At 38.7% G+C, this 25,909-nt stretch overlaps 1 protein-coding gene across 1 annotated transcript in view; it reads right to left on the bottom strand.

Moving 5' to 3' along the window:
• The window catches only part of LOC108674027 (organic cation transporter protein), a 42,621-nt gene extending 33,558 nt beyond the window's left edge, over positions 1–9,063 (bottom strand). The window contains exons 1-4 of the mRNA XM_018161925.2: positions 9,033–9,063; positions 8,500–8,674; positions 8,133–8,277; positions 7,593–7,750 (exon numbers count right to left, since the gene is read on the bottom strand). Coding sequence (XP_018017414.1) covers positions 7,593–7,750; positions 8,133–8,277; positions 8,500–8,674; positions 9,033–9,063 — 509 coding nt within the window. The remainder of the gene's footprint in view (positions 1–7,592; positions 7,751–8,132; positions 8,278–8,499; positions 8,675–9,032) is intronic.
• Positions 9,064–25,909: the final 16,846 nt, after the last annotated feature.

The raw sequence follows: 25,909 nt of genomic DNA on the forward strand, positions 1-25,909 counted from the left end.
CAATTTTTAATTAGGTTTAATGAGCGTGCGAGCTTGCCTTAGGAATTGCAGTTTCATACTTGGTTAACTCGCAACTGCATGAGCTTAGTGGTTCAAAAAACTTGAAACACAAGCCAATGGCAAGTTACTCTTTTATGTTTCCATTTCTTACGTTTTTCACGTGAGCTCTCCGGGCACAATTTATATTTGAGGTTTATATTTTTAATCCTGCCTGTCTTCAGCAGTTATTGTCTCCTGCCCAGCCGTACTAAAATGGCTTTTAGCAAGGCTATTCTGAACGCTGTCATACTGAGGTCCCGTGAATTTTTTTTCCGAGCCAAGCGTCTGCAGGAGCGGCTTGTTGTTGGTCTCTGGCAGCAGCAATATCAGGAAGGCTGCCAGACCGGCGAGAATGGCGTAGATAGTCAGAGGCAGCCATGATAGGCCTGCAGGCTGGAAAATACGTGGAAGAATACGGAGTTGTAAACTAATCTGAAATAAAATTAATGCTAATAACTTCGGAATAAATTTATATATTTTACAGTTCATAAGGACTCGAATGTCTGTGCTCTGTTTGGACTTTATGAACAAGATTGAAAAGTTCGTGAAGTTTCTTGACGAAATTTAGTGCACACGAACCTGAAAAATCTTCAGCAACGGAGGTAGGTTGAAGCCAGCGCTCGTCATGAAAAAGGCCAGGCTCGTGCCAAAAGATCGAATGGATGTGGGGAATAACTCGCTGCAGAACATCAAATTCACCTGAAAACAACATGGAAGCCTCAGTTAAATATGTGAAGTGTCTCTTAATTGCTGAACTCGAACATTATAGGGGGATATTACTAATACTTCCCAACCATCTCAGTCAATTTCGATTTTAGGTGTTTTCCTCTCCGCATAACGATTGATTTTTAACAATGTAGACTTCGGAATACACTTGGAATTGAAAATTTTTATAAGTTTAAGGCAGTGGTTCCCAAAGTGGGCGATATCGCCCCCCTAAGGGCGATGGAAAGATTTTGGGGGGCGGTAAAGAAGAAGAGGGTGATAGGGGGGCGATAGGGGGGCGGCAGTCCGAAGTCGAAGTTCGAACGTTTGTTTGGCGATTTGTACACAACACGTGCAGCACAAACTCCCAGACGCATTTTCTCATTTATGGAAAAAATGCACTATTGTGCTCGCCATGTCCGTCCGTCTGTCTGTCCGTCAGTCCGTCCGTGACTTCACGTTTTCGTCGACGAGAAAATGCGCGCTGTCACTCACTGCAGTGAGTACTGAGTTATATTTTTTTTAACCTCTCCTGGGTTTACGTTTCCGACTAATTAACGGCCGGACTCGCGGCCGGTCTCACGGCCAATTTCTAAATTCAATGATCATGGAATACAAGGAATTAGGATCTAACGGTAATGTAAAGCTCGTGAAAATTTTTTGAATTTTGCCTTCAAATGCTTTTGCCATACTTATATGGCAATACGGGCCGAATTCACAGTGATCCAGGAATTTCTTCCAAATTACTGAACAGATTCGAACGAAATTTTAAATTTACAGTCCTAAATACCGAACGGTGATGTTTAGCTCTTGAAAATTTTTTCGATTGTGCCTTCGTTCGCGAGTTTCATTCGTGATTTAATCAGCAATACGTGCTTAAATTCGCAGTAATCAAGAAATTTCTTGCCAACTACTGAACAGATTTGAACGAAATTTAGTATTTTAATACCTAACCTCAGCAACGGTGATGTTTAGCTCGTTACAATTTTTTCGTTTTGCCTTCGTTTTTTAGTTATACGGCTACACGTAAACGGCTCTTGGTTAAACCAGCCGGTTGAAAAGCCGGTCGTACCTCCTATATCTGTATAACTTGCTAACGAAAGCGAATAAGGAAGTGTGAAATCAAGAATGACGGCGAAATGAAAAAAATCTTAGAAACGACGGCTCAATCAAAATTTTTTTTTAATATTTCGTTCAAATCTGTTCGGTAGTTTGGAAGAAATTCTTCGATCACTGCGAATTTCGGTCTGTATCGCAATATAACTCACGAATGAAGGTGACATTTAAAATATTTTCGCAAGGTAAACGTCACCGTTAAGTTCTGATGAATACATGTTCCAAGTTTTATTGAGCTGCGTTCATTAGTTTGGGTGATATTCCTTGATAACCGAATTTGGAGATTGGTCGTGAGACCGGCCACGAGTCCGGCCGTAAATTTGCCCGAGACGTCCTAGGTTTTCAGTGCTGAAACAGTTAAAACATCTGAAAAACACATTGGTTCACTAAAAAGAGTCCTATTTGTGAAATACACATTTGTGTTTCACCATTATCTACTACAATTGCAGCGAACTAAATTTTATAGAAAAAGGCGCATGATTTTATATGTCTGCGGGGGGCGCTAGAAATTCAGTAGGGAGCCAAAGGGGGCGCCAGCCTGAAAAAGTTTGGGAACCACTGGTTTAAGGCTATCGCCATATACCATTGTTTTGGCATCATTCTCTATTAAGTTAAACTATTATCTTAATTTTGGTTTTAGGGTTTAGGGTTTTTAAATTATGCTCCCGTCTTTTGGGTTTCATTCGTTGTGTTGTGAATTGTTTTTATGAAAGTAAGGTCAGAGCTTTTCACTAATGTTACTACTTTCACGAATCGACTGCATTGGAAACTTTTCACTCTCTCTCGGATCTCTTTTCCCCTCTCTCTCACAACAATTCATTATTATTAGTAGTAACGAAAAATATTGGACCAATTGGCCCAGCGCTGCATGGAATATCACGATCATTTCCTCCTATAACGTAGTTTTCAATAATTCTTGACTATCACTTTATGGGCTGCAAGTGATGGGCTACAAGTGGCAAGCCAAAACATATCATTTGAATTTGACCAACCATCCTTCAGCAACAAGGCCGGGTTTGCCTGACCCGCTTCATCTGCCAAAACAATTATTTACACCAACTTGACAAAACGCGTAGGGCCCTTCCAGTATTCATCCTTCGCCCCTACCGACTACCAGTATTCGTCCTCAGCGTCGAATCACCTCACGATCGAGCGGTCACTCATCGAAGGACTATTGATTTTTTAACATTACTACCGACAACCTAACCTCGGATGCTGTGAGCTAAAAGTTCCGTAATTTAACGATGCCGCGGAAGCTACATTCGATCCGTGACCTGCTGGTGCACGGCAGGTTTCCTGGGACACCGAAGGAGAACTAAGCTGATTGGTCGCATTACGTCGTACGCTGGTTGCAGTTCGAGCACTGGCAAAGGTCATGAAGTTGCTTAGATGAAGCAAGATCATGCTTAGATGAAACGTGTAATCAATAATGGTAGACAGTCATTACACTCTGGGCTATTCGCTCCCATATTTGGTGGTGTAAAGCACATAATAATTAGAACAAAACGATGTTGTGGACTGTTTACTGACGGCAGGCTCAATCGGCGGCGGCTTGGCGCACTTGCGGGAGAATGAATCCGCGTTCTATTTTTTGTCAAATATTTATGGTAGCCTCCGAAGACTTGTTCAATGTGGCCCACGGCTAGGCGGTTTGATTTATTTGCCACAACTTCGCTTTTCAGCTTAGAAATATTGGAAGCCTTGAAGACTTACTAAAGTTTTCTCACGGCAGCATGGTCACAGCGCAGGGCCGTCAAGGTGGTAACCACGCCAGGGCAGAGAATCCTACTCCAGGGCAGAGTCCCACTCAAGGACAGAAAGCCCCACTATATGGCAGATAATCACACTACACTACAGGGCGGAGAGTCCCACTCCTGGGCAGAGAATTCCAATCCCGGGCGGAGTCCCACTGCGGGCACTAACCACTCGCCTGGAGGCACTACCCTAACAAAATTCGGGGACCGCCTAGGCTTCGGCCAAATAGTCACTACACTCTGCGCAAAGTTATTCTGGGTCAGTTGGCCAACTGATCGCAATCAGCGACTAGTCAGAACCTCCTGGCCGACTTTATGGTCTCCTGAGAGTAGGGCAAGAGTTGGCAGAATCCCCTCAGTCCCCTAACCAGGCTCTGGTAGCTGTCTGATTCGGGGACCGGAATGTAGACCAAAAAGCGGACATATAGAGAAGCTGATTTACGTTCGGTCCGAGTCCTAGGCGGTTCCTAATTCAGGCTCGCCACCAACTAAAAATTTTGATAGGGTAAATACACACCATGGGTCGCTAACCCCTCACCTGGGGGCACCATCCACACACCTAGGGGCACTCACCACACACCTGGGCGCACTAACTACACATCTCCAGAGGGGCACAAAACCACACTTGAAGGCATCATCCACACCTCGATAGTCAGTGGTTATTCTTGGTCCATACAGAAATATTTAAACGTAAAAGGAGGGAGAGCAAGCGAATGAAGATGAACGGTTTAGCCAACTGTTAGGTTAACGGGAGATGACCAGAACACTTCTTGGTGTCTGTCGAGTCATTTTAGAATTTTTAAATTGAGAGGCCAGGAGTGTTGATCAGTGTTCAGGAGTTGATCTCAAGCTAGAACCTTCGCCGGCTCGAGGCCATGGAACGGGACAGTACTGTAACATCCATTGGTATTAAGTTCCGAGATGACGTGACAGCAGGCCGAATTAAGCCGCCTGCTGTCTGTGAAGTTCGGCACAGCACACCTCTTACTTCGACAATCAGAACAACACTCTGCATTTGGTGTGCTGCATTGGGCTGATTGGTGCTCAATAACGGTTGTGCACCGCTGTGCTCCTCACTGAGAGAACTTCTGGCGTGTGTCGGTGCTAGTAAGAAGTCCTATGTATAATATTTTGCATTCTTAGGAGCATTTTTCCTGGGCGTCCCACTGATAAGCTAGCAGTATCTGACGGCGCGTCTCGGTTGTGGGGTTGTGATTTCATGTAGGTTGGATTCCTTACATTTCCCTCCTCTTTTTAGCGCATTTTCTCATATATGGGAAAAAGGCGCTATTGTGCTCGTCATGTCCGTCCGTCCGTCTGTCTTTCTGTGACTTCACGTTGTCGTCGATTTTGAAAAAATGCGCTCTCTGTCACTCACTTCAGTGAGTACTGAGTTATATTCTTTTCTCGCGCGGGCGGCCGACGTCCCGTATAAGCGATCTTTTGTTCTAGTTACTTCGTTTCTGTTGCTGTTCACCTGTCCCTCCCAGTGACTCCGTCTCTTTGCAATGCTAACGCTGCATCTTTCGAGTCAGCTACAGCGGACTGGACAATTGAGGCCTCCCGCCCCTGTGAGTGATGAATGATTTTAAAAGTTATTAATAATTGCGAACTTCCGCCTTGCTGGTAATGTTAATTTTTGACCTCCGATGCAAAATAGCTTGATAGCTGGAGAGCTAGCAAACCATTCCACTACTAATACTACTACCACCATCTTAGACATTTCATAATTTCGCGATGAATTAATTATATACATTGAAAAATTTTTAGTTGATTCAGCTTTGTTCAGCACGGATGATATTTCAGCGAAAAATCATGAACTTTAAGACTTCCAATTTTAGTTTCAAATTTTACATCAGCTTAATGTTCGTGTAGTCCGAGCCATCGAATGTTCAATGGAATTTCACATGAAGCCCTAAATTCCAACTACAATTTTTTCATGTCTCTCTGGAAACTTATTAATTTGACCATATGCTGGTTACATTATTTTGCCATGAAATAATTTCATTAAAAAAGGCTATGCGTTTTTGTTGCTGGTGAAGACCTAAATTATCAAGAACTCTTATTAGAATTTGTAATTTCATTCGGTCAAAAAGTGATGTACGTACAAAATACTCAACTTGGTTCTATAATTAACGCGACATCCCACCTGAAAAACGCTGCAGATCATCGTGTACCCGGACGCGTTGAGCACAATGTTCAGCCAATCTGAAATTACTTCGATGAGTATATTGTTACCATTTATTTATCTTTTTACTCTTATTTATTCCTATATTTAATTATTTGCATATATATTTTTTCACTAATTAATGTAGTGGGATTGAAAGCAGCAATTCCTTGCAACCTAACATATTTTGCGATCGAAAATTTTGCTCCTGGAAGATTCAGTTTGATTATATAAACTATGGCATCACGTCTGAAATCGCAGTGTTTGTTTTAAGCTTCGGATTGGCTTGGCGCAGCATTTTTAGTTATCTATCAACTTGATCAATGTTAAACTTGATCCCCAGCATCGCTTGAATTCAATGAACTTAGGTCTTAACTTAGCATATTGTATTTTTGATTGCATAGCTTGAATTTTGCCATAATTTTTAGCTCTTCATAAGGAACTTAGTTGCTTAAATCTATTAGCTACTCACAATTTTGGTACCCTATGACAGTGAGAACCACGACGAGGATTTGCAGAGCACATGTGAGAAGAAGTCCTCCTATGAGGAACTTTTTCCTGCCCAGCCTCGCAGTGATGGGAGCCGTGACCGAATAGGCAGGGATTTCCGCAACACCCAACACGGCCATAGCCACGTAGGGTGAGCTAACGGGAGCAAGGGTGCCATTGTTGCATTACTAAGATCATGGCCATAATTAACTTCAGTGTTTTGTATTTAGTCGTGCCGCCATATGCCGAAATTATATTCGCAATTGTTTCTCATTGTTTACGGTTCTTAAATACATTAATACCTCATTTAAGTCGTATAAATTTATCCAAATCAACATTGAAATGTTACTTTCTTTTTGGCTCCAATTAATTCGACTGGTTAACATGCAGGTCATGTCGATTTTGTATTCATTTTTTTATTTGTGCGCTCAGCTTTGTAATGATCACATCTTACCTATTAGGACCTAAATTATTGTCTTACCGAAAATTGGTAAAGCGAAATCTAACCAATTTTTGCGCTCAAAAGCAATATTTATCATTTTCCCCATGTATATATTTAAGTTGCGCCGAAGTCGCGGAATTTCCAATTCTATGGAATCGGCAGCCAGTTTACCGAATCTGTAGAATCAGCATTTCGTTGCTGATTAAGAAAATCGGACGTTAGAGTTAGAACATTAATCGACAGTTAGAGTTAGAAAAGGTTAGGCCGAATTCGGTCAAGTTCCATTATATATAAATAATAAAAAAAACTTGGCTGACTGACCTAACCACAGATTCCTACAGTATAGAAATGTTGATTCTACAGAATCGGCAAACTGGCTGCCCATTCCATGGAATCTGCAATTCCTTGACTTCGGCACGTCATATACATTTTTTGTTGTCAACTATATTAGATTCGAAAGATGTGAAAACTATTGCATTACATCACAATGTAAACTGTTGAAAAGTTGTTCCACTCTGAACGTTTTTTCGTTGATGCACTAATTTTGTTTCAACTCTTTGCGCTGGCATTTAAATTTTACTCGTTTATATAGGTACTCATTTAATATGATTTAGAAATCAAATTTGATTATATTGTGGGTGGTAGCAGTTATTTTGCCTAGTCTTTTAAATTCAAATCATAGCCGTCGTGCTTTTCTTTGTCACGTTTAAAAAGTAACAATTTTTATTTATCTAATTTGTAAAAATTAATTGCATTGCCTAGACCTACATCCTTTGTGCCCCGATTATTTAGTCGTGGAATAACACTACTAGACGACGAAAAAAATTGTACGGTAAAATAAGAAAAATCGTGAATTAATTTTATGACGCTTTTAACGTACGGGAATTGGTCAGCGCTGAGCGGTATGCTGATGTACAGGCAACTCTGCATCAGCCACACAGGCACCAGAATGCCGGTCACTCTGCGCAGGTACGGCGACGACACCAGAGTCTTGAAGCGGGATAGGAGCGTAGAAGATGGTTTCTCCCCACTTTCTTTCTGTGTTTGATAAATAAGCACCATCAATTCTATTCTCTGTATCTCTGGTGGATATTTTTGATGGAATTAATGAAGATTTTTTTGATGGTCACAATTTTACTATTGGTGTTAATTCACCATACATTATTTCGATATGAATTAAATCAAGGATGAATTTGCCAATTCATCGTTAAAATTATATGTAGGATCACAGTCTGATGTATGAACACCGACCAGAAAAAAACATATACCGCTAGAGAAAGATCATCTTGTGTCTAAATCGGAAACACTTCAATATTTCTGATTCCGCATTTCCGAAACATTGTATTCAGCCTTCCGAAATATTTCCGAAACATTGTATTCAGCCTTTTTAATGTTGGAGGGTTCACCCCTAAATGTTTACCGCATAAATGCCTTCCAGGACGCCCATCAAATTGTCCGGCAAGTTGTACGTTGTTTTGTTCCACTTCGCGACTTGGAGCAGCGAAGCTTCGGCTTCTGTAAGCCGTCCCCGAGTAACTAGCCAACGTGGCGATTCTTTCAGTAAACTGCACACAGCCGGGAAAATAATGGAACTTGGGGTACAGTTTCATCACATCTTGACCAACGAATTTGGAAAATTAAAGAATTTGAGTTGTGATTGTTATAACATAAAACGTGATCTTGCATGCTAACGAAAATCTGTTTGTTTAGTGGCCTTCGTGATGAATGCTTACTTATGAGGATAACCTAGAAGTAAATAACAATAGTAGGGTACATGCATTACTCACAAAGGATTACTTAAAAGAAGCAGTAATGCGAGAGGGAAGGAACCAGCGAGCTGTAGCATCCGCCAGTCCGGACATGCATATGCCAGTCCGGCAAACAGGCTCAGCATTATGGCGTACGGTAAAGCCACGCACACACCATACGTGGACCGCAAGGGCATCGGACAGAATTCTAAACCTGCACAGTTAAAATGCAATATAAAATAAAAAGCAATCCGAGTTGAACGATTAACAATTACATCGCAGTGACGGTAAATGAGACAGTAACGGGGTGACAATTGAACATTCTATTGTAATATAGGATTTAGTTGTATCTGCATTGATTAGGCCATGTTGGCCTGTCGTTGATTCACATCAACCTAGGAGCCTTAATAGTTTCAATCAGAATTTTCCACAATTTTTTTGCGGATTTCGAGCCCATAACTCACTGTTGCAATCTTTGTGATCTTTACCTCCCCGCTTTCATAGCTTCATTCCAGTGAAGTGACACTGAGCTTCATAGGTTTTTAACATCTTAAATGAGCTCCGGAACTCACCTATGGTGTATACAGGAGAAATTATAAACATTGTCGAGAAACCGATGAAGAATCGGCAGACGAGGATGCTGGTCAGGTTCGGTATAGTGACTAGGAGTGTGGTGAAAAATGCCACCAATGCCGAGCCGTACCACACGGTGGGTTGTCGACCGAGCCTGGCGAAACACGTGCATTATGAAGCGACATTTGTAACTTCTACTGTGATATTAAATTCCACGTCGATTAAAGGACTACTAAAATTTCAACTTTATTAGCTATTTCTGTAATATAGGGTTGAATCTGGGTTCATTTGATTCTTAGCCTAGGAGAATGTCAGAGTGTAAGGCCTGCGACATAATGAATCACTCCAGCTACCGACATAAGGATCGAATAGTAACGACTAATTGAAATGCCTGCGAAAAATTGAGTGACTGGATAGAATGACAAGAGCAAATTGAAAAGACTACGATATTGTTCTTGTGACTTGCTTATTTTTAACAAGAACTTAATTATTCTGCGTCAGGATGAAGGCTGTATGAAAGAGTTATTTTATCATTAAATTCAGACCTTTGCATACGGCCACTTTGCTCTTGATGTGTAATATGTTATTCTATCAGAAATGTATACACGAGAGGGTTCAATTTTGCACATCAGTTAAATAAATGCAATCAGTATTTGGATTACATGAAGGATTCAGTCTTGGATTCAGAATATGACTACTGTCCATAAAGTGTTTGCGATCGACGTGTATGCCTTCGCATTTTTGGCGTTCATCCCTATATCTTATTAAAAACCAAACAAGAAGTATATTGGCTCTATGAAGCACCACATTGATCAATTAATATCATATAGAATTGCGTGAATTTATTGCATGAATATTTTCGACAGAGCGGCTATCATTTATAATTATAATAAGTCATAGAGCAGGTTTCTATTCATAAGGCCATAATCTCTTTGACGTTCAATACATACAAAAAGCCATGAACTTCTTGGCTGAAACTAATCAGTCTAGTCTCAAATTTGCCAAATCTCCAGTGGCCTAAACTGCAAAGTACCTTCAGTCTAATTAATGAAGTCTTATGATGCCATTTACTGATTGTTATCGATGAATTACTAATGATTTGCAGCAGAATTTTCTTTACAAGCGATACAATACCCGGACCTTAAGAGGCAAAACATTCTATTCCCTCACTTGTCGGCCAGCAGCCCCCCGACAGGACAGCCAACCATGCAGCCAATTGTGAACAACATTTGAAAGAGCTCCCGGACGTAGGCTTTCGAACACACCAACTCAAACTGTAGTGAAGCGTTACATGTTACAATAGGGATTAAAATAAGATCATAGTATTTTAATCATTTCTCAAGTTCCTATTAAAATTTTTGAGGCATTGACTCGTCGGCGACAGGCCACATCAGGCCTACTCTTCAGCGTTATGTTATGTAACTTCCATGCAAAAACGTTTATTGTTTACAATGTTGTTATTTTAAATATATTAAATGTCATCTTATATATGCAATTTCATTTGATCAATTAGAATGGCTCCAATGTATGTGATGTTGAAGTGCATAGGTTCGAATCGGAAAATTCAAGTATTTAACAATTAACATTCATCTTCGACGAATCAAAAACTATTGATTATGTTCAACTTCTGATGTTCCACTGAAGGCCATGAAATTACTTGCCTCTTCTGTCAGGGTGAAGTGATAAATTTCATGCGAAAATTTATAAAGATTACAGCTCCGTGTTTCGTTTGACTCTCCTCCCGCCGGCCACACGACGCATTCCGAACTGCATTTAGGAATAAATAAGATTATTTTGCTCACTTAATTAGAGATTTATTCTGGGGTGAACAGTGTAAGATAATATTGCTAACTCAAGTTGTTATTTTTTTCGGATTAATACTATGACCATTGAAAATTCTCGCTTAGCACCTTTTAATTGCCGGGTAATTCAATCCAATTAGATCTATTTTTGCGTATTTATCCTGCGCAGCGGCCTCCATTGTAAGACTTGGATAGAGTGAAGTGGACTTGGGCATGGGACTTAATGCGAGAGAATTTGTTAGGTGCTCCTACAAAGTTTACATTTAACATGAACTCGCAGGCAAGACCCATCAAGTTCACTTGTGTAGATAACATGCGTTATATACTAAAACTCGATTATCTCAAATACCGCGGGCTTGTTTCTCATCAAGTGCATTTCATCATTTTGTATTACTACGAAATCAACTAAGGCATAGAGTGATTATCTCTCTAAACACGTTCGATCATACTACAAATATCGTGTGCCGATCTGAACAAACGTTCAATTATCGAGTGATTGCCCGTTTTATTCCACGATTACTTTTATTACATCCAGACTATTTTGATCCTTCAGGGCTCCGTATTCGAATACTAACGCAAAATTCAATAAATTGGTGGAGGATTTATCTAAATTTTACACTACTCCTTTATCTATGGAATGACTAATCTTAATAATTAACAATTCTTCTGAAAGAAGCATAACGCCTTCTAATTCCACATGATGTCATATGCACAGTAAAGCAATATTTTACTAAATCTTCAAAAAAATAATTCTGTTTATTTGTCCACTCAATACCGCATCGTTACCCTATCAGCATGAATTATAGCAAGCGTCCGAGTGTAATTTGATTACACTATAAATTATGACCTGGTGACTTCCCTCTGCCTTGCTAAGGACTCACGAGTTGGTTACAATGACGTCCGATTGATGGAGGTCGAGACAGGTAAACTGAACAGGCGGAGATATGAACTGGGATCCAATGAGATTGACCACCTCCGACATTGGTCCTGTATGGTGCCCATTATATAGAGAATGCGTTAGATTGGTAAATGTTTATGTTAAATGCGTGAAATATGTAGAATTACTATGCGGAAAAGCTTAAATTTAAGGCGTGGAATAGTATGTTAAATAGTTGTATTTGCCATCAGGTTGAAGGAGGCCTCCAATTTAAAAATCATATTATAGTGGTTCCATTAAACGTTTAAACATGATCACGGAATAATTTTTTTAGAAATCGGTTTGGATTGCAAGCAAAAACCAAATAATTGAGTCAAACAACATCATAGATATTTTCGTTGCATATCCAACTTTTGGGCGGCTACGGCAGAACAAATTGAACTGAACGCAAGAAAATTAAAGATATTTAATTGAAGTTTGAGTATTCGCAACTCTCAAGTGGTGTCAGCTGAGAAAACTCAGCTGCACAAGTATACTGTCTGGACAAACCAACCTAGACTCTCAGTTTTCATTTCGTAATTTTAGGTTAGGCAAAGTTTAAGGTGAGGCAAAATTTAAGGTAAGGTTATTTTACTTGACCCTACCATTTTCTTTTTAATTTCATTTATAATATTAGTGAAAAAATACAGCATTAAATTTTTCTTGCTTATAAGTCATTCATAACCACCCGGCCGTCAAGTCAATATCGCCTAGAATTTTCACAGCTAATTACGGGTTAACTCCAACTCGCTGTCCGTCTTTGTAGTCTTAACCACTCAACACCAAACAGTTAATTCATTAAAATATTTATATTGCATTGGACTTGTTACCTTCTGCTTATGAATGCTTATCATGTCAATGATACTAAAGTGGAACATTTATGCATGCGTAAGTCGGCAAAATTGAATTTTGGTAATGAGGATTTTATGGCTGGATATCAGTTGCAATCTGCATGGGAAGGGTGCGTAAATCTCAGGGTAAACATTCATTCAAAATGATATAACCACTTTAATATTCATTACTAAATACTTACTGTACACGGGAAACAAGGAATTAAATTTTCACTGTATAACACGCGACTCACGTACATATTGCATTTATGCAAATGCGATTCGGACGTACATATTGCAAATGTGCGATTCGGATATTTACAGTAATATCGTTTACTGTTGTGTCAATCAGCATGCCTAACGTCTGTCTATTGTCTATTACTGAAAATATCACCTAGCTAAAGACTTTAATTTTTTATCAGTTCCACGAAGAATAAATTCCTCAACGCAGAAATTATTCTCACCCAAGGACGCGACTGCGAATAACAGGTACGTTGCTGGACCGGCACCCAGCGAGGTGATGATCTCGTCCATGTCACTGAATCGCAGTCTGTCGCCCCCGTCTTGTTGAACAGTTGTGTCTGCTGATATGGATCTGTCTTATCATTGACTCGTTTTAAGAGTGGGGAGATATGATCAACAATCCTTTGCAAGCTGGTTAATATGATGGAATTTGCCCTACTCAAATAATGGGTAGCGACAGAACTAAGTTCCTGAGATACTTCTAAAAATAGAGTTGGAAATAAGAAAATTAACCATGTGAATCATAACGCAAAGCTCTCTCTTGAGCAGCTTTTTAGTATTGGTGTCCTGTTCAGGTTGTGTCACTCTGCACTCGCGTATATCCTATTAACCATAGGGAAAATCAGTAGATTCTTATTTTTCTTCATCAAATACCAGATATTACCTCGTTTGCCGTATTGGCTGAGTCATGGGACATGACTGAATTTAACCCTCAGTTGACTCATTTTATTCGCGTTGAAGGTTTGTGTTTAATTCTCATCCTCGTAATCAATTGCTGTAATTAACTTTTACGATTAACGTTTCTGATTCAATTTTATGCATGCTGCTTTCTCATAAGAACCGAACTCCGTTAATTCGGAGACCTTCATCTCTTCTATTTCTCCTCAAAGGATTTCGAGAAATCCCGATACCTCGTGGATTACTGTACAATCAGTGGACAGAGAGAAAGATGTTCGAACTTCTTTTTATTGAGTCCTTTGTGTTTGCCAAAATTGGCCACTTGCGTGACATATGCATGTCTCTTTACTTATTTATTGCTGCCTGAATCGCTGCGTGTAAGTTTTAGTTTCAAGCGGGCGGCGTCTTTTAAGGATATTTCATTGGAATGTCTCATCGTTCCTTGTAGAGAAAATGGAAGCATACAATGGCTGGAATTTAAGGCAAAAATTTCTCGTCTCTTTTGTGTAGTATCACACTTCATTTTTAAATTGAATAAGAGTCAGCGTGTGAAGCCACTTTATTCAATCAACTCTTTATACGTTTTTACTTTCTTTAATTTAGCTGAACCTTTGTTAATAGATAATCTTCGACAGTCTAGATTTGATCTAATCAACGCCGGCTCCGCTGTTTTTATTCACTGGGTTTGGGCCGAGTGGGAACTATCACCAAAATTGAATCAGAAAGTTGCGGGTTCGAGACCCAGCTAGCGGTGGAAATTATTGTTCCACTATGTCTAAAATCGGCAATACACCTGACATAGCCTAGTCTTTTCTTTCTATCGGCAGGACGCCTAAGTGCTTATAGCTAATAGCCTCATGACTGAAGCAATGAGTTTCTGGTTCAATCTTGTCTACCTGCAAAAATTATGATCGAAAGCAGCTAGTCGGCTTTTTGCTGATGTGTCCGGCTAGTTAAGAACAGCACGCTTTAATTTAAAATTAGGCTTCCATTTGATTTATCAATTAACTTATTTAAAAATATTTGAATTTAAAATTAGCGACAGACCTGAGATGACTTATCCAACTCGATTCCTCTTTTACTATAAAGAAAACATAATATACCGTATATTTCCAGTCAAATGTGCACCATGAACAATTTATCAGTCAAATTTGCACCAATCATGAAACGATAATTGGTCCATTTACTCCTACTGTGGTTTCATTCCATATACGACACAAACTTTGCACTGAACCATGTATAATTACTTTTCTTATGTTTTTGGAAGCTGTAAGTGTCTGCGATACTAACGCACGATCACCCTCTGCCATCGCTCAGTCAACACAAGTGTGAGAGAAATCTGTACAGTTGATCGAACTAGTTCTGTCACTGACCAGGACATGTTCAATCAGTGCTTAAAAATACTCTCTCATAAATACTGGCATTCATTTTATTTATTTCTAAGCAGTTCCCTAATCGGAAATTATCCTAGTTTGGCCACATTAATCTTTCGATATACATGCTGGTCATCTATGCTCTCAACGTGCGAAAAAGGCAAGATAGGGATACAAACTATAACAACTGGAAATATATGTTGCCTTGAACCATCTCTAATTAATTATCTAGCTCATTTTTCACCCATATTTAAGAAAATCACAGTGCTGCTTGTGGGTGGCCTACTATTGGAATCGGCTATCTTTTAGGTTTGAGGTTATCATAGTTTTCTTTGACCATCAAATAATGTGATGGTTTCCGTTTTACATTTATTCTCTGTTCTTCACGAGGACTCGGGTTCAAATTCATTACAATCTTGAGCAGTTATAAATAAAGTATATTGTTTCGTTGGCACCAGCTTGATTATAATTTTTATCTGCATTTTACATTATCAATGTTTTTCAATTCGAATAATTTTGCCTTTTGCCTTCAAAGTTTTGAGGTTTTGGGAAATATTTTTCTGCTTGATAGTCTTGACTAATAGTCAGAAATGACAGTTTTTTTTAATATATTCAATTTTCTTAAATAACCGACTCAACAGAGGCCATTATGGATATATCATCGATTTAAACATGAGCAGCCAAATGCAATGTCAATGGAGGAGTATATAAAACATGTCATAAGGGAAATGAATGCAATGGGCCTTTGGAAAGAATCTATAGAACATGTTATTGCTTAGAATAAATGGAACGCGTCTTATAGGGTGAAATGAAAGAAATGCTTATTTGTTGGAATGAATGAACTGCGTCCTTGGAAAGAATGCGCAGAACACGTTTTTTGCATAGAATGAATGAAACTCGTCTTTGGGTTGAATGAATGCAGTGCACATTCGGCAATATTAGTAAAACATGGCGTAGGGAAGAATAAAAGAAACGCGTCTTATAAGTGAATGTATAAAACGTTGCGGGTTGTTCGGGGCGAATGAATGAAATGCGTCTTTAGGTTGAATGAATGAAATAGGCTTTTGCGGAAAACTTTTCGGCAATGATGATTTTTTCAATGAAAATTTGTGTCGTTCTCGCATTCACCAACAATCATAAATAGAATTCATTCGTTCTCATTCATTTTCACACCTATTGTAAAATTCATAATATTCTTTCCAAACAGGTATAATTGGTTCTACTGCAGTCAGGCTATTCATTGGCATTAGCGGTAATTTCATCATTAAAAATATTTATACAAATACCGAATGCCATTTGTGAGACCTCTGCAGACATATCCTGCATTTACGTAAAATTATTACAAATTTTGTTCAATTAATCATGACTCAAATGCATGAATCACATCAAAATACAAATTAAAATTAAAACTATACTAAACATTTATTATTACCGTCTAGTTCTAAATTTCTAAGCATATCTATGGAACTGAATCTTAAGTTCTTCATTCCATTTAATTACTTCAATTTTTCGTGGTTTAAAAAAGGAACTACGAATATTTTGCTCAGGTAAATCTCACATACATATTAAGTAGGTTGATCATGAAATAGCTATACCTAGATAACATTTCTGATAAGTAAAATGCTTATCATAAGTGCATAGGCGTTATGAGGCAAAATATATTAATTCACTGACGCTAGTAATTAATTTCTAAGCTTAAATCATTTCGCCTTCTTGTACAATTTTTTCGCACAATCTCTCCATTCGTACTTTTCAATTACTAAATCAATTGTTCAATCAATTATTTTGCGATTGTTGAAATTGTAAAATAAAATTCTTGCAGCCATTGATCGGTTGTACACAAGATATTATCGAATAAATTTGCTCCTTTTCCGTTGTTGATGGCCGCGTTGAAATAAAAATCTCACCATTTCATTCTCACCACCATTTCTTTAAAAATCTCACCACCATTGCGTTGCACAATTGTACTCGTTTTAATTGAGTTACTCATTATTCCGGTGCTGCGCTTCAATTTATTACATCTCACATTCCTAAGTTTGGTCTTTCTTTTGGACAGCGAAGAATAGCAGTAAACATTGGAATACCTTTATCTTGCCTTTCTAACGAAATCTTATTGCATTAATAAAATATTTGAATACTTTTACCGAGGCTATTTCTGCGTTTGCAACCGCTCATAACAGGAAAAAAATATAACTCAGTACTCACTGCAGTGAGTGAGAGAGAGCGCACTTTCTCGTCGACGAAAACATGAAGTCACGGACGGACAGACAGACGGACGGACTGACGGACATGGTGAACACAATAGTGCATTTTTTCCATAAATGAGAAAATGCCGTAAAAATAGAGTAGGAGTTTAGTTTACGTAGAATTTTTTGTGTATTATTTAATTTTCCAATGATATTATAATTACATCTCGTATCAGTCACTATAATCTTCAATTAAAACAACCAACAATGATTTACTTTCAAATAAGTATTTACTTATTCGAAAGTAAATCCTTGTTGGTAAACATAAAATAATGTGTTGAAGTAAATCAATCTTGACAGGCCACTGTAACAGTGAATTTTCTTGAAGTTTATAATGGCATTCGATGTTTCAATTGTTACCCGAGATCTGCCTGAATCAATTTTCAATCGCATTGAAATGCGTTAAGTGAATCTCAGATGTTGGAATGATTAAATCAATGCATATGGTTTTGGCATTCCAGGGGATACTTGCCAGGGGAAAATTCACGTAAATATTTTCTTCGGTTACCACGGAAAGTTTCTTTGCCAGATAAGTTCGTTCACTACCAACCTATACCAAGCAGAGAGAGTGGACGACTGGTAGGCTTGCCTAGCAGAAGCATTTTGAACACACGACGAGATGTCAGCAGCCACCGTTCCCCTGTCTCATCTTGCCTCACCAGAAAGTACGAAAATTTTATCTTATTTCATTATCAATTCATTTGAGCATTTGGATTGTTCATGAGCTGACTTTGGCTTCGTTCCATTCATATTGTGACTATTTATTATGTTGCAAAGTGAACTCTTCCTTCACTATACTAGTACATCCGATTTTACTTCTCGCATCATTTACTCATTTATCATCACCATTTACTCATGATGTACTCATCATCTCGCATCATACGAGTACATTATTTCACTGTATAGACAGTGAAATTATTCGCCATTACTATGTTAGCGTCAAAACTCAGGCAGGAGGTGTGAAATGAACGAATATTGATTAATTGGTACTGTAGCCATTGTGTGATGACAATTTGTTCAGTTGGTTTTGAAATAATCATGCAACAGAATGTGATGAAGTGCATCTTTTAGCTTCTCCGCACATAATTTTCATCTGTAATACTTACCTTGAATTAAAAATACAAACAGAGACCTAACTTTACGTTCTTGTTTCATTGGGTCATGCTCACGGATATCCCAAAACGTCCAAGTCCATAAGAATTTTTTTCTACTGATCGTATAGTAATTTTTCTGGAATCTTAATTTATTGATTGCAAGAAGACATTTTGGCTTGCTCTCATGATGAAGGGTGAATAAATCGTTCGTTCACATACAAAAAAAAATCTTTCGACGCTCGTCCTAGCGTACTGTCCACAAATAATTTTTTCTTTAATATGATAAAGATTAGTCCCTATTTGATGAACTTGCGGAGTCTCGATGCGGTCGGTACCCGAAATAGACTCGACCAAAAGTGGCTTTACTATTTCTTGGCGAATTCAATTCGAGTTTTCCTGTCTTACATGAAATTATGGCTTTTCGAGCTGATACAGCATGATTTCGATGTTGATTTGGCATTGTTTGTATTCATTTGTATGCAATATTACAAGTTGCACAGCACAAGTGTAATGGATTTCAAGTTCAAACTGCTGCACAAGTTCTAATAATATAAATTGTGTCGTAACCGATCACTATAGCTTGACCTTTAGAGTCAGAGCATTATTTGTTCTTTCAAATATAGAATAATTTTATGTATCTTACTAAATATTATATTATGCCACCAAGTGATAGCAACATAATCGGTAATGAGAGTCTTTTTTCAAGATTTAGGCTAAAAAAGCGGTAACTATAGCAACCGCAGGAGCATGGCCGGAACATGAATTTAAGGTGCCATCAACTAATTTTAAGAATATATATAAATAATTAGCTAACAGCAATCCCAAATAACTCCGGGAAAAGTAGATTAATCAGCAAGAAATTGCATCTCAGGACACCTTAACAGAAGTAACTTCCTAATAAATCATAATTAGCGTGGGTGTTACTGACGGCAATTCTACGGTCCAACTTATGTGCTCAAAGTGTCTGCGACTTGCATAATACAGGGTGGGGCAGAACCGATTGAGCAGTTTTGAGTCAAAATAAAATAGTAATGGAGGTACAAAAATAAATTTTATTTTCCTCGAGGTTAGCATAACATACCATTTAGATTGCATGTGTTTTGAAAACAATATCAGGAATTTAAGATGGTGGCCGTTAGCTGCAACACACTGTTGGTGTCGTTCTCGGAGGAGGGAGTAACCGTGACAGTGAATTCCGAACGCTATGCTGCAATGTTGCAAAATTTCTTGCAGCCCAGGATGGAAAATATTGTTGAAAATGAAGCATTGGAAGACGTGTGGTTCCAGCAGGATGGGGCTTCAGCTCACACAGCCCGAATGTCACTCAATGTTTTGAGACGCATGTTTCCCGGACGTCTATTGTCTCTGAGGGGTGATTTACAGTGGCCTGTGGCGTCACCATATTTGAGCATTTGCAATTTCTTTCTTTTGAGGACATCTAAAAGAAAGGACGTTCAGAAGTCGGCCTCACACCCTACCACAGCTAAGGGAACGGATTATTGCAGAGGTTATGGCCATACCTCGCCATATGTGTGAACGTGCTGTAGGAAACTTCCGAGAACGACTCCAACAGTGTGTTGCAGCTCACGGCCACCATTTTCCTGATATTGTTTTCAAAACATGAGTATTCTTGTTATGCTAACCTCGGGGAAAATAAACTTTCTTCTTAATGTACCCCCATTACTCTTTTATTTTGCCCCAAACCGCTCAATCGGTTCTGCCCCACCCTCTATAATAATCAATTGCGGTATTTGGTTGTCTTCAAAACCATCGCCGAAATCCGTGATATGTATAGCTTTTCATAAATGGTAGTTATTGAAATGAAATGATTTCAATAGTGTAAAGGTTTACAGTCGAAATTAATTGAAATGATCGTTATAAAAAGAGTTTGAGTTTATGAAAGCTGAGATCCGTCAAGATTATTAGTAGTTAGTATGTTGCTGAATATTGGAAAATGGCTTAAAATTGTAAACAAGAATATGAAGGAAAAAGACGGAGCATTTAAAGCAAAGCCATATGTATTAATGAGGTGATTGCAACTAAGCAGCAACTTTGCAAGCAAATTTGCAACAGGGCAAGCAGGAACTGGAATAACTATGGGGAAGAGTGGAGAGACAGAGTGGAAAGTTTGGTATACTGAAAAGTGTATTGTATCAATGAACATTCTTGACTTATTTTAGCTGGTTATTTATAGCTTTACAATGCTAGTTTAGGAGGTGAATTCAACTTCATGACACGGCACATATATATAACTACATGTATCTTTTGATACACTATGGTTGAAAATTCTGCTACCAGGCTGGAAAATACGAACTTATTTATAGCTGCTAAAGTAGCTTTCTTGTCAATCTTACCTAGAATGGCAAGAAGGGGATACCAGGCGCAGGCCACCACTGCCGTGTTTCGAATGGACTATCATGATCTCTTCCCTCAAGAACGTAACCTATAACACTTCTTGACTAACATTTTCAACCGCAGTTCACCAGACAGTTCACAACCACTGACGTAGAGCAATCAGCCCAAAGCAAGCTAGCCTAACGTAGTATAGCCCAGCATCGTCCGAAAACACGCGAAAAAATTCTGCACCACTCGAACAGAGCCCGCCGTTTCTTTGCAGTGAATATTATGCCCGCCACCAACCCGTCCGCATCTGTCCCGGGCGTCGAATCAGCCCACGGTCGAAAGGTCACTCGTCGAATGACGATAGATTTTTAAACAGAACTATGCTATCTGAAACTTTACCACAGATGCTGTGAACTAATGTTTACTGTCGCACCATTAGGGGAGAATTTATTATTCCATGTCCTCTTTCGTCTTCCGTTTGATGATTTATGACGGACAGAGATTGATTGTTGGACATTGCAGTCATTAACATTAGTGATGATAATAGCTGAATTATTTGCCGAGTGTCAGTTTCGTTAGTTGTTAATGATATACTTGGATAGATAGATGTAAGATCATTTATTAAATGCCAGTATTGACAAAACCTACACTCTTTAGACAGCAATGAACATTTTTAATTGATTGCACACAGCTGTGCAAAAGGAAACGACCGATGTATGTTTATTTAAATCTCAAATTTAGCCTTTCGTTTTATGCATGGTTATCAGAAGTTAGCTTATTAAAATAACTTGAGGCTCGGCATATTTTATGTTATAGTATAAGTAGAAGTCGGCCTCCATGATTGGTGGTTCTTTATTAGTAAGGCAATTATATTAATTGAATTACATTCGTACATTCGTACAGTGCATGAAAACTCAAATATTTAATGGTTTGTTCAGATCTAGAGTCTTTTTGTGTAAAACTTGAAACCTAAATAGATGCGTAACCATTAGTATATATAACTAAAAAGATAATTTCATTGAGTTCAAACTTTACTTCAAGCCAAAACAATATTTTTCAAAATAGAATCCTTCTTACGACCAATGAAAAATCAAACTACTTATAATATAAAAATCCAGCGTAATTTTTAGTTCACAGCATCTGGGGTAAGGTTTCAGATAGCATAGTTCTGTTTCAAAATCTATAGTCATTCGACGAGTGACCTTTCCGTGCCACGCCTAAAGTTTCAGCGATTCCCAATAGTATATAATAACATTCGCGGTTTCAGCGTTCATTAGGCCGTAGGCCTTTCGCAGATTCTTAACATCGCAGGACATTCACGACTTGTTGCGGTCTCGAACTCGCAACTCGCTGCTCCAATTATGCTGCGCTTTAACCGCCCGGCCTCATCGCCAATTCTGACTAGAAACTGGCGTACAGAGCTGGGATCAAACCCGCACCGCTATGTTCCAGTCCTGCATGGTATTCTGAACTGTAACCACTGGGCCACCCTGCCCAGGTGGCCCGTTCCTTTCACATAGCCAACAATTCCACTCGTTCCACATATTAAGTATTCATCTTGATCAATATAAATCAATCTAGTCATAGGACACCACAGCCACACAGGTCCGATGTCGCACGTGATCAATCAATCTCTTTGGATCCATAGCTCCACCTGTTCAGTTTACTTGTACGAGTTGATACTTGTATCAACAAACATCAACCGGACGTTACTGCAACAAATTTGTGAGTATTTACCATAGCTTTCGCTCACTTCCGCTTCATGGCCAAATTGTTCGATTGCCAAGAAGTTTTCGATGATCACGATGCTACTTCAGAATAAATCTCTACCTGAATGAGCAAAATAATCGTATATTGTTCATCCTAGATTAAATCTCTACTTGAGTAAGCAAAATAATCGCATTTTATTCCTAATTCCAAAATGCAGTTCGGAATGTGGCGAGGTGCTGACAGGAGCAGAGTCCAATGACAAGCGGAGCTGCGATCTGTATAATTTTTCGCATGAAATTTATCATTTCACCCTGACTGAAGAGGCTAGTGAATGCACGGTCAAAGATCAAAATTCAATATTAGTGTTCGTTAGGCGGTTTCAGTTGATGAATTGTTACATACTGAATAATTAAGGTTCCATGTTCCAACCTGACAATATTCACCACTGGAGCAATTGGCTAAAAATAAATTAAGGTTCGAAACCGCATTTGATACTTCATAAAGAACATAACTGAATAATGGGTGTTTTTTGGATGAATGTTGGATGTCAATGCCTTTTAATACAGTTTAAAATTAGCTTGAGGGGTTAATAATACTAAAATTCTATGACCTTACAGTAATTGTCATTATAACGTATGCTACGCTTCACTACAGTTCGAGTTGGTGTGTTTCAAAGCCAACATTCGAGAGCTCTTTCAAATGATGATCACGATTGGCTGCTTGGTGGGCTGTCCTGTCGGGGGCTGCTGGCCGACCAGTGAGTTGGTGGAATAATCTTATTCCTCAACCACACAATTCGTTAATATTACGCATATGATTTCAATTAAAGCTAATTCATGCTACAAATCATGGGTGGTTCATCGGTAACAATCGACAGGCACTTATGATCATATGTTGGTCAAGTCAGCCTCATCAAGAAAGTGCAAAAGCCAACTTCTGCGTGGAAGGCACCTCAGATTTGTGTTTTTCTTTTAAATATTACAAGAAACTATCAATATAATCACCCGATATAAAATTTGAAAAAAATTACCAAGCTCTAAAGTAAAGTTATGTAGTTAATAACGCATTTATTCTGAAATTTTCGTTTGAAAACGAAAATTTAAGTTCATTTTTATGAAAGCACTGAAAAAAGATAATGAATTTACAATCAAAGTTGGAAGTTACAGGATGTCGCTTCACAATGTACTTCTTTCGCCAGGCACGGCCGACAACCCACCGTGTGGTACGGCTCGGCACTAGTGTCATTTTTCACAACTCTCTTGGTCACTAATTTTTAATTTAAGTTAATTGCCAAAATTGAATTTAAGAGTAGCTTATAAATAAGTATCCATCCATATTTTTCCAGCCTGCAAACCTATCATGGCTGCCTCTGACCATCTACGCCATTCTCGCCGGTCTGGCAGCCTTCCTGATATTGCTGCTGCCAGAGACCAACAACAAGCCTCTGCTGCAGACGCTTGGAAGCCCGAAAGTTCACAGCTCGGTAAAAAATCAATTTGTTACAAAACATCGATATAAATTGTTGAGAATACTGTTATTGAAGGCCTTCACGGTAAATTGAGCACGAGACAATAACTGCCGAAGACAGACAGGATTAAAATCTTCACTTAATTGGTGGCCGCATCTCTATTACAGTGATCATGAAAAACTTACTGAAAAAAATACGGACGCGATCCAAGCGAGAAAATTTTGCCATTGGTTTACGCTGCAAGCGGTAACAGCAACAAAACCAAGTTTAAAGACATAAGAAATACAGAAATATTTCCTCAAGTGCACCATATTCCATGAATTTTTCATAATATAATTTGGCGATGGAGTTTAGGAAATGTTGAACCAAAAAACTTTGCTGCACATTCAGGCATGTAGAGTACACATGATTTTTGACGTCTCTTAAGCCCGGTCCACACGCTCAGTTTTACACAACGATTTGTCTGCGCAGTTCTAATCGTTGCAGAATGCTCACTGCAAATTTCAGCACGTATCGTCATATAACTCAGGAATGAAGGTGAAATTCCAAAAATGTTCACGAGCTAAACATCACTGTTAAGTCCTAATGAATACGTGTATCAAGTTTTATCGACCTACGTTCATTACTTCGGGAGATATTCTATGCTCGCCGAATTTGGGGAGACCGGCCGTAAAATTTGTCCGAGACGTCTCCATGGCGAGATCGCGCAAAACTGAGCAAACTACTCAGATAAGTCGGTACCGTGTGGACGCTCTAAAAATTGCAACGATTTCATTCCGACTGAAAACTGCGCAGACAAATCGTTGTGAAAACTGAGCGTGTGGACCGGGCTTTATATTGACTACAAGAAAATCCCCGTTACTGACTTTGAATTTTTAATTTTTATGCAGATTATAAGGAAAGTTTAACCAAGGCGCCAAGAGTGAATTTCATTGGTGTGATACGTCAACTTTGGTAGCAAGCACACTTATTCATTAAACCAAAATTAATATTGTCAACGGCTCCCCTGAAATCTTTAAAATTGATAGAAAACAAGTGTGTTGCACACATTTATCAGGATAGAATACGTATAAAAACTTGTGTTGGTGAAATGAACCCTCCCCATACACATATAAACCATATTAGTCGCTCTTAGTACTCCACAAGTGCCTCTGGTGGTTGGGAATCGAGGGACTCTTAACATTTTTCCTCGATTTCAAGATGCAACTGGCTAACTTTAATCCTCGATACTTTCCGAAACAGAAACGAATTCGACGAAATTTCGACGAAATTTCGAAATTTCGAGGTCGAAATTGAAAAGAACGTTTTATGATAAATAGAAATTTATTTAGCATTAACTTAATGTAATCAGGGTGCTTGTACCTAGGGCCAGTAAAACTTTCAAATAATAGATTCGAGTAATTATCATGAAACCGGCCTCATATAAAGGGTAACTTTTGGTCCCTCCGTGGCCGGCAGTGCCTATACAAGATGTCAGTAGCACATTACATATACCGTAGTGGCTGTTAGTATTTAGTATTTTAAAGTTGGCAGTGAAAAAATTAGAGGCCTTGTTAAAACAGCTGCTAATTTCTGCCCTTGTGAGGGTCATCGTCTCCCAGTTTAGCCCATTTTTACGCCCGATCTTTGCTCGTGCTGTGGGTAAATTGGCGGGTCAGTATTCGAATAATATACCACTTAATTATTTGAGTGCATTCTGAGTACGCCACTACCGTCCCCGTGTATATGAGCACCGTAACAGGAGTTATTAACGCCATTAAATTACTCCCGTCATTACGGGAGTCATTACCGTCATTATGGGAGTAATTAACGTCATTACTGGAGTAAATAATGTCATTAAAATCACTGACTTCGAAACGGATACCTGCACAATATGCACATCCTTGATAAAATGCACAAATGGCTGGCAGCAAAATAGAAAATTGGCTCAACATCAAATTGACCAAATTTGTACTAATAAAATGTGACTGTTTTAAGAAATTTTTGATCGTGTAACACGTGAAGGCTACAATCAAGGTTACATGAGAACATAGCGTTAAAGTCCTAATTAGTAATTGACATCATTCGCTTAGCTTGAATTAGCCACGAAAAGTCCATAGACATTAAAGACTTTACTCTGGACATTGTGAGTCAGCCCCGAAAGTTCGTATGCACTAGGATATTGAAAAATACA

This window comes from Hyalella azteca, unplaced genomic scaffold, assembly GCF_000764305.2.
Source record: "Hyalella azteca isolate HAZT.00-mixed unplaced genomic scaffold, Hazt_2.0.2 contig11130, whole genome shotgun sequence".
In the NCBI taxonomy this organism is placed as follows: Eukaryota; Metazoa; Arthropoda; class Malacostraca; order Amphipoda; family Hyalellidae; genus Hyalella; species Hyalella azteca.